This window comes from Uranotaenia lowii, chromosome 3 (genome assembly GCF_029784155.1).
Source record: "Uranotaenia lowii strain MFRU-FL chromosome 3, ASM2978415v1, whole genome shotgun sequence".
Taxonomy (NCBI): Eukaryota; Metazoa; Arthropoda; class Insecta; order Diptera; family Culicidae; genus Uranotaenia; species Uranotaenia lowii.
This window is the reverse complement of record NC_073693.1, coordinates 136,031,643-136,040,820: the sequence shown is the minus strand read 5'-3', so window position 1 is coordinate 136,040,820 and position 9,178 is coordinate 136,031,643. Positions and strand designations below refer to the sequence as shown.

General features: G+C 38.3%; 1 protein-coding gene across 1 annotated transcript; it reads left to right on the top strand.

The window, feature by feature from the left end:
* The first annotated feature begins 3,727 nt into the window (after positions 1-3,727).
* On the top strand, positions 3,728-5,292 carry LOC129755816 (alcohol dehydrogenase 1-like). The gene is made up of 5 exons (XM_055752489.1): positions 3,728-3,888; positions 3,961-4,197; positions 4,252-4,425; positions 4,484-4,644; positions 4,730-5,292. Exons 1-5 carry the CDS (start codon positions 3,733-3,735, stop codon positions 4,845-4,847), a joined length of 846 nt encoding a protein of 281 aa, XP_055608464.1. The 5' UTR covers positions 3,728-3,732; the 3' UTR covers positions 4,848-5,292.
* The last annotated feature ends 3,886 nt before the right edge of the window (positions 5,293-9,178 follow it).

Sequence of the window (9,178 nt, the reverse complement as noted above, 5' to 3'; positions counted from 1 at the left end):
TTTTTTCATGGATTTTCATCCTATAGGATGATTCATCCCATGTTCTGCTTCATATCGCAATTAGGGGTCTTTTGTACCTTGAAAGTTCGAAGGCCAGCCATAGTTTTGGCCTTCTGGACAAAACTTCGGCTTAGGTGCAGCTTCTTAGCCACATCCCGAACGGAGGCGTTCAGGTTTCGGCGGGTGTTGTACGGAATACTTTTTCCACAGACAAACAGACAGGACACTTAGAAGAAAATCGGTTGATTTTTCGCAAAACTATTACATTGCCATCTAGCGGCGACATTGCCTATCAAACAATTAAAATTCTAGAATAGATCATGGTCACCTATGACAATTTGGCGTTTCTCACAAAAACGTAAACAATCAATTTATCATTTGTAAAGAGATACTCTGTTATTCTCTTTTATAAACTAATTAAAATTTTTGTATTATTTCAGAAATTATTGATACTGCTGTGCTGTTGCTGGCGAGTAAAAATCTTGTTCATAAAAAGAAGTTCAGATTCGAAGATTTCAGAAATCTCCTAGAGAAGGATTGGAGTTGAAACCGGTCATTATCAAGCATTTCTGCATGTAAAGAATATTTTTAGTGGTATTGATCATTGTGATGCAGCGGCCAAGGCTGGAAAGCCTATCTTTTTAATTTTATAAAGGGAATCTTTCCAGTTCAAACTTTTTTCAAAGAAAACTGGCGAAATTTTGAAGGCTTCATGAAGATAACGGATAGACACATTGCACAGAGTTATAATTGATCTAGTTTTATCTAATAAAGGCTATCAATGAGTGTAGGTATATCATTATTTTTAGTTAAAATATGTTTTCCGAATAAATTTGCTCTACCAGAATAAACGTATTGATTTCAAAGAACTACATCTACAATTGATACCCGAAATCGAACTAGGCAATATACAAATGGGAAAAGAAGGAAATAACAACCGATTTTTATTCAATAGAAACACATTTTATTAATACAAAAAAATTGGCAATTCACATCTCAACACTTAAGAATTCGATTTCTGCACAGCATTTTTTTGCTATAAAATGTTTTGGGCAAGAGCGGCTGAGAACTTATGCACCGGAATGAACCTAACACGATTTGCCACCTTATCCGCACAACAGTTTCTCTAACTGTTCATCGCCTGAGATATCGTTCCTGGATTCCTGAAATATTGGATTCTGGATGTCAAAATAGGCATAAAATGAATAACAGCAAAACTTATCTTTTCGCACGAGCGCATTTTTTCCGAACGCTAGTTTTGTTTGTTGTTAAATCAGACTGAATGATGTTGGAAACCATGGAGATATACAAGAACGGAAGGTTACCATGATCAAAAATCTTGTATTCGAACGCAGTGCACTCTAGTGTCGACATTGCCAAGCTTCTAAAGAATCTAAACCGGTTTGCGAAGAATGAAACAGGAGTGTCCCGTCTGTTTGTCTGTGCTTTTTCCTTCACTTCTGGACTGCCGATCAGTGGTCAATCGTTCCTCGAACTTGCGACACCGTGGAATTCGCGATTCTCAACGTTTTAGCGATGGAACGATGCAAGAGATCCTTGTTTTCGTGATGAATGCGCAAGATTTTATCACGCAGGAGCTGTTCTTTCGGCTGCATTTCCGCGAATTTGGTCACAGGACTTGAAAACTTGCAGAATGTAAACAAAGCACTATTAACTAAATCCACCAAAAAATTTATTATATTCTACCCATCGGTTGAAAAGTTAGCACAATTTCATCGAGGACACCTTTAGGCTGCATTGGTCTTAATTTTGAACTCAAGGATTCTAATACTGAACAAGAAGTGTTCAAATTATTGAACACGTACACATTGGAAATGATAGTAGGTATTATCTTAGGGAGAATTCGTTAGATAGTATATTATAAGGGCAAAGGTCAACAGCACACAACCATTCCCTGTTCAAGAACTGTATAACCTATGGGTGAGTTAGCCTGCCCAGCACCTATGAGAACCCCTCTCAATATGCCTCAGGGTCGGCTATCCGCGTTCTAGCTAGCACAAGAAACCACTGAGCTTTGTGAAAACGAACTTTCCCCGTTTGTTGTTTATTGGGTTGATGGGTCGACATGATGGTTTCTACCACTAAGATTTCACAATAACATATGCTCTTCCTACCTTGACGATGACTGCCTATGATGAACTCCAGGGCTGCCCCAGCACCTCCCAGCACCCTTCCGCCTACTTCCGTTGAACTACGCTGCGGCGCAAGGTGAGTAACCCGGTCTACTTTTGGCGTTGTTCTTCTTCGGCTGACCCTTCCGATTTCCGGACCACCAGGTGTTGACGGTTACCTGTATGTGGTGTACTGTCGGACCACTCGGCGTTGACGGCTGCCTGGGTGTGGTGGGAACTGCTACGCTGTCGTGACGGGGCCTCTTGGGATTTGCCTCGCTTAACTGTTGGCTTTCTCCAGACTCGCTGCAGTCCTCCAGTGGAAGGGTTTAAATCCAACAAACGTAAAGGGGTCCTGTTGGTGCAATGGGACAAAACGAAAGTGGATTAGGAATCATTCCAGTGGGCCAGTTCATCATCCCTTAGGATTCCGGGGCGGCAATCACGTTTCACCTGGTTGTAGTGTGATTATTTTTCACTGTACGCACTATCGGTTGAACCGTATGGTATGGAAGTTGTTTGTGGAGTGATTGTCGTAGCTGTAGGTCATCGCTCCGGATCTGAACTTTCGGCTCCGTCCTGGGATTCCGCCCCACTGCGCCGCTTTCGAAGCCCGCCTATGGCTGCCCATCTGTGCGTTTCAATCAGCGCCCTCTGTTGGTCAGCATCTTACTCGACTATTACCTAGCCATTATTTGCGTATGGCGTCGGTGGTGTAAGGTACGGTCCGCCTCCACTCCCCACAGCGCGTCCTGTGCACATTTACATTTAAGTCGATGATTCTCACTGACCTTGGGCTTCTCACCCACGCACTGGTTACAACTGATACCCGTTTTTCCCTACGGAATAAGTAACTGCAAGACTGAAGGAGATAGGGATGCCGAACGAAACATAGCTTGACTACCTTGCTAGTAAGTAGTAATATCACAAGTAGTGTTTTTAATTTTATTGATTTTTGCCAAGAGTGGATTAACTGCCAATCATTATATATCATAACTAATATGACTCAAAAAACACGATTTTACGGTCTCCGACAAAGTATATAGTTTAACAGAAAATTTTCTTTAAATACTTAATAAATTGACTCCAAAATGGAAAGCATTCTCGATTCCAGAGATAAAATAATAATCATGAATGTTTTTTTAGATGAAAATTTCCATACCCATCTAAAGCCTATATAGTCCACACTAGGCAACATGAACTGCGATTTTTGTTATAAGACGTACTTTGTTGTCTGTTGTTGTTGTTGGAAACCTGAGACGGTCTCATTGTCTCCCGAAGAAAATGGTAGACGCTGAGACCGTCTCGAGACGAACCGTCTCCTAGTGTGGACTAGGCTTAAAAAATATAATTTAATCATGAAAACGTTTCTTCTAAATTTTACAAAAAAAGTACATTACTATACTTTTTAGCCCTCAGGCCCTGAGAACTTGAAAAACGATCCTAAATCGACTCAGTCTATACATGCATTCCCGGTGTTAGATAAATAATTATGAAGCTGCGATCTTAGAACAGTAATATCATATTTCGGTTTCAAATGGATTGTTGTTCCGGTTCTGTCAATGCATATAGAACCATGCATTGAAGACAAGTTCAGTAGATGTTCGCAGTTGCACATTTGAATTTGCCAAAGTCAGAAGCTTACAGCATCTCTAACCGCAAAATGTCGCTGAAAAATAAAACAGCCGTAGTTTTCGGGGGTCTTGGAGGAATTGGTTTGGAGATCGGTAAACATCTGCTGCAAAATGGAGTATCGGTAATTTATATTCTGCTGATGCTTTCGGAGGATGAATTTTATTACAGATTTTTTTCTTTTAATTCTGAGTAGAAGCTGTACATTTTGGATATGTTTGAAACCATGGACCTGGAGAAGAAATCCGAGCTTCAAAGCTGCAACGTTGATTGTGCAATTTTTTACGACAAGTGCGATATCACGGAAAAAATGCGGATGGAAAATTTGCTACGAACAATCGTCCTGTCTCGGTTGAGTTTTATCGATATTTTTGTCAATTCGGTAGGGATTATTGACGAACAGGATCCGGAACGAGTGATCGCCACTAATTTGGTATGTGTATTTCTGTGATTCTTAAAGCATGGCTATTCATATTTATTTCAACAGCTCGGAACTGTCAACAGCTCTCTAATAGCTTTAGACATAATGTCCTTGGATAAGACTGGTCTTGGAGGGTACATCATCAACATTGCTTCGATCGCTGGCCTGGAACCTTTCCCGTACTGTTCCACCTATACTGCCAGCAAGTACGGAATCGTAGGATTTACCAGAAGTCTGGGAGTGAGTTATCACCATTCATAGGAACACAATAATTCTGACAAATGTAATTCCTTCCAAGATCGACACCGTCCTGGTAAAGACGGGAGTTAAATTCATGACCATCTGCCCCGGAGCCACCGAGACGATGCTGTTCCAGAAACCGAACACCAGTAGTGTTTTCTTGCTGCCCTGGATGGAAGAACCTGGCCGACGTCTGATGAGGAAGATCGCCATACAAAGGTAACGCCTTGAGCGAGTGAATTACGTTATTGATGTAACTTAATTAATCATATGGATCGGTTGCGCTTTGTTTTCTACATTCCAGGCCCAGCGTCGTTGGAGAATGTGTAATTCGAGCCCTCGTCGAGGGAGAAACTGGTTCGGTGTGGGTTTGTGCGGGAGGAAAAATCGAACACGTTTCGATGCCATTGACCTATGAATAACATTTTCGAACTTATATGTATCTTTAAGCACCTTTTAGGTAATTGGATAAGAAACAGACGTCCGGCCTGGAATTTAATCCGTTTGCTTCGGGAATTTCGTTAGGTTCGGGTTTTACCACAGAACGTTTGACTGATTTTCTTCATCGCTTAAATTGATTTTGATTTTGGATGAGATGAGCAATGTTAAAAACAAGAAAATAAAAAAAATTACTGTATGCCACATCAAAGAAAAAAGCTCTTCTTTTTCGTTAATTTTTCTTAAATCAACAAATATAAGTCGGAATTTCCAAAAGAAGTATTGAAAAATTATTGAATAGTATTGTAGGGATGAGATGAAGAATATGCAGAAAATAAATCAAATGTAATTAAAAATAAAATAATAGTTGTATTCAGCAACACTGAAGATAAATGAAATAAAATCAATTTCTATGGCAACGTTTGTTATTTTGGCAAAACTAGGCAAACAATCAAAACAAAGTCAGTCATTGATCTATTCTTGTGAGCGACAGACGTGTCAAAGTGAATCTCTGAATTGAGATTTGTAAAATCACGAAACGGGGTTGGTAGAATAAGAACAAATAGCACAGATATTTAAGGCTGCTGCTGCTGCTGATTGTTTTGATTTGGTCTTCCGGTGGAATAAGACGGAATTGGCTATAGAAGCGCAGATTTTTAAGGCTGTTGCTACTGATTGTTTTGATTTGGCCTTCCGGTGGAATAAGATGGAATTGGCTTTAAAAGCGCAGATTTTTAAGGCTGCTGCTGCTGATTGTTTTGATTTTTCCTTCCGGTGAAAAAAGATGGACAGCTTTTGTTGATTGTTTGCTTTGATTTGGCCTTCTGGTTGGGAAGGCTAAGAATACTGTTGAATTTTTCCGGCTCTGGTAAACAGAGAGAGAGAATGACAAGAAAATCACAGTTTGAGAAAGCTGTTGCTAAGAATGTTTTTTTCGCGAATTGTTCCGGCTCTGGTAAACAAAAGCAGAGCGACAGAAAAACCACAAATTGGGAAGGCTTTTGTGAAGAATTTTTTCGGATGGGATTAAGAATATGCAGAAAATGAATAACATTTTAAGATTTGAAAATTGAGATTGGAATGAAGAATTGAGAGGAGGGATATTTTGGGGTATAAAATTTGGTATTTTAGAAAACTAAAGTCTGTGAATTGAGAATAGAGTTGAGAAGGAATGTAGAGATGAGATGAAGGATAAACAGAAATTAAATTAAATTTGTATAGGATGGAGAATAAAAATATGGAATATGGATTTGAAAATAAGGATATTTGGTAAATACAATTTTGTTCTAGAGAAAAAAAAAATCGACGCGTAAAAAGTTTTAATTTAGAATAGAGGTGAGAAGGAATCCCGCATGGAGCAGTATTATACAATAACTATACCCATTATCTTCTTCCCGAGACACGCAAAAGATTACTTCTATAGTTTTGGATTATTAATGTAAGATAAGGCTTATCATTTTTTCATGACATGGAATCGTTTGGACGCACTTTACGATACAGAGAACGGGTCGTTAAGTAGAGTAACCATTCGATTTTTTTGCTTTTTTCTACTCACTCCAAGCGAGTTTGATCATACGTGGAATCTTCACTTCATGGTTTTCTCATAAAAAAAATAACGATACAACATATCGTGTCCTTTAGATACAATTATTGAAATTAAAACTATTGAAATGAAAACCTTTTTAAATAGTTTTTAACGCATTTTATTCACAACACATACATATAGTTTATTTGAAATACAAAAAAAAACACTGTTCACAGTGTCCTACACTAACAGTAACAAAAGAAATCCTTGCATTGATTTCGTGCAGACGCTATAAAAAAAACTTTTACAAAAAATATAAAATATGGTTTACATATAAAGTTTCAAAAAAAATTTCTTTTGTTCAACAAATGATTTTGAATTACGATTTATCTTTACAAATATCGACTCATTTAAATCAATCAACATATACATCTAAGTTTACTAAACATAACATATGATCTCGAAACATAGCAATCTTTTGTTTCCTAATAAGAAACCAAAATTTTTCATTTAATGTTTTCGAAATGAATATTAATATTACCTAATCTTCATTACTAATTATTTTCAATTCTGAATTGAAATGTTGAACTTGTACCTTTATATTGGTTAGAATGCTAATCACTCAATCCACTATTCTATTTCTATTTCTTCAAGTTTAGGAAGATTTTTAATGTACATACAAAATTAAACAAGCGCAATCCGCTTTGTGAGAAGGTTGATGCTTATGACATCAACCTCTCCTATAGATTCGAAATTCAGATCGCCTCCGGGGTTTGATAACCTTTCGGCACATGATGTATTCTTGGACATCGTTACCGGTGAAGCCATTCTTTCGTTTTACCTAAAGAAGAAAAACTAAATTATAAACAAATTAAGATAAATTAACACAATTTTACCGTCAGGTGGGTGAATCCGGAATGCTTGTTGCGTATACGATACGGGCTGCAGGTATCGTTGTATATTGCTGTTTTCAGATCTAACTGAAAAGCTCGAAGGTCCGAGGAAAGCTTCATGGGAGAACGAAGGTGTGGATCTTGAATTTACCTACATGAAAAAAAACCGATTTGCTTTGGTGAAGTTATTATGAAGTGGAACATAGAGTTTGAATGATGAAATTCTGGTTAATAATTGTAATTCCGCTTTATCAGAACAATTTTCTAACTAATCGGAATGTCCGGATCATAATCTTATTCCGGAACTTGCTATTTATAATTTGAATTTAAGATTTAAAGATAAACAAGTTCCTCAATCTAAATTCTGATTCTCAATAATTTGTAAAAATCGACAGATGAGCTTCCGGCAACGCCAATCCAGCAAAATCGAAAGCTCATCTTAAAAACTAAGCGAATTGTATTCGAATAGCTTGAAATTTACATAACTTACAAATTTCATCACCAAAAGCATTCCGAGAGAATTTCAGTATCATCTTTCATTTCAGTATAGAGCCAATGCCGGGGAACTAATATCTCACGAGAGGGAAAACCGATTGATTCTGCTGATACAAAGACATCAGGAGCAACCTTGAAAAAAAACAAATAAATTAGCTTAAAATATAATTGATTTTTAATAAGCATTTACCAACAACAGATGATATCTTCGGGCGAGCCAATGATGCCGGATCCTTTCCCGCAATCCCGGGATTGAGAGTTTAGAAGGGACAGGGGTTTCTTCGCCGTAAACAACGGAAAATTGAGCAAATAAATGCCGATGTCATTTAGTCAAAAAAAAAACCAGTTGCTGCCGCCTCTACGCGACTCAGTGGAGTTTTTCCATCCATAACCAGTATTATGTCGACCTGTACAAAGAGTTATACAAATTAAAAATTTCGTTTAACAAAAAAATTTATCAACTTACTTTTATCGCTTGCGTATTCGTCAACCTTCGTGCACTTTCTTTTCGGTCCTGTTTTCGTCATTCATGGTTTTCTTCCGGATCCGCAAGGGTCATAATGGCTCGAGGCCCAGATTCGTTAGCATGCCTGAAGTGTTGGTCCATTTTTATTGTGGCACTTTTTTTCCTGGAGTGTTGGTTCCGTCTGATTTGCGACACAAAATGGGCGTTTTGTCTGTTCATGGTTCCTTCCGGCGAGTGACGGCTACTGCTAATCGTAGCCCGAGCCGTTTCCGCTGCCGGGTGCTCTTCGGCCGTGGGAGAAGAGAAATTGACTATTTCAACCGGTGGCTGAGAAACTGGAAGAGTGGTTGTTTTCTTCCGCCAGGATATGTAATTTGAACTGCTGCTGCTGTTGATGCTACCGTGGTGGCTGTTCCGGCCCAGTATTCATTGTTTTTCACTAAAACTGCTACAGTGTTTGTCTTCCGGACGGTGGATCGGAACATCAGATGCACTTGGTCGAGCTGTAGAAGGGTTAGAAAAATTATTATTTTCGCCAAACAGAAAAGCTCTTTAACTTACCTTCATCGCTGACATTACGGTGGGAATCGGTGCGTTTATTTTTCTTCACGCTGTTGCAATGCTGTTTATTGCCTTTTTCGGGTTCCCTGATAAAATTCGAGGGGTTTTCCCGGAAACGTTCGGGCCCACAAGACTCAAAGTCGCAAAAGCCATTTTATTTTTTTTGTTGACAGTAAAGACACACTCAGACGCATCTTGAGTTTTGTTTCAAGGATTATTACTCGTATCTTTCAAAAAAAGTTTTTTATCATATAAAGCGAAGACGCATGAAAAATATAAAAGTTGGTAAAAATAAAAAGATTTAAGAACGATTACTCGAATAGTCACCATTCATGTAATCAGATCTGAATAATATTAACGATTACGTGTATGATA

Bases quoted from the DNA above. Each gene is read 5' to 3' on its own strand.
- LOC129755816 (XM_055752489.1), top strand. From the start codon at position 3,733: ATGTTCGCAGTTGCACATTTGAATTTGCCAAAGTCAGAAGCTTACAGC. The intron at 4,198-4,251 runs GTATGTGTATTT...TTATTTCAACAG, and splicing joins GAGTGATCGCCACTAATTTG to CTCGGAACTGTCAACAGCTC. The intron at 4,645-4,729 runs GTAACGCCTTGA...TCTACATTCCAG, and splicing joins AGGAAGATCGCCATACAAAG to GCCCAGCGTCGTTGGAGAAT.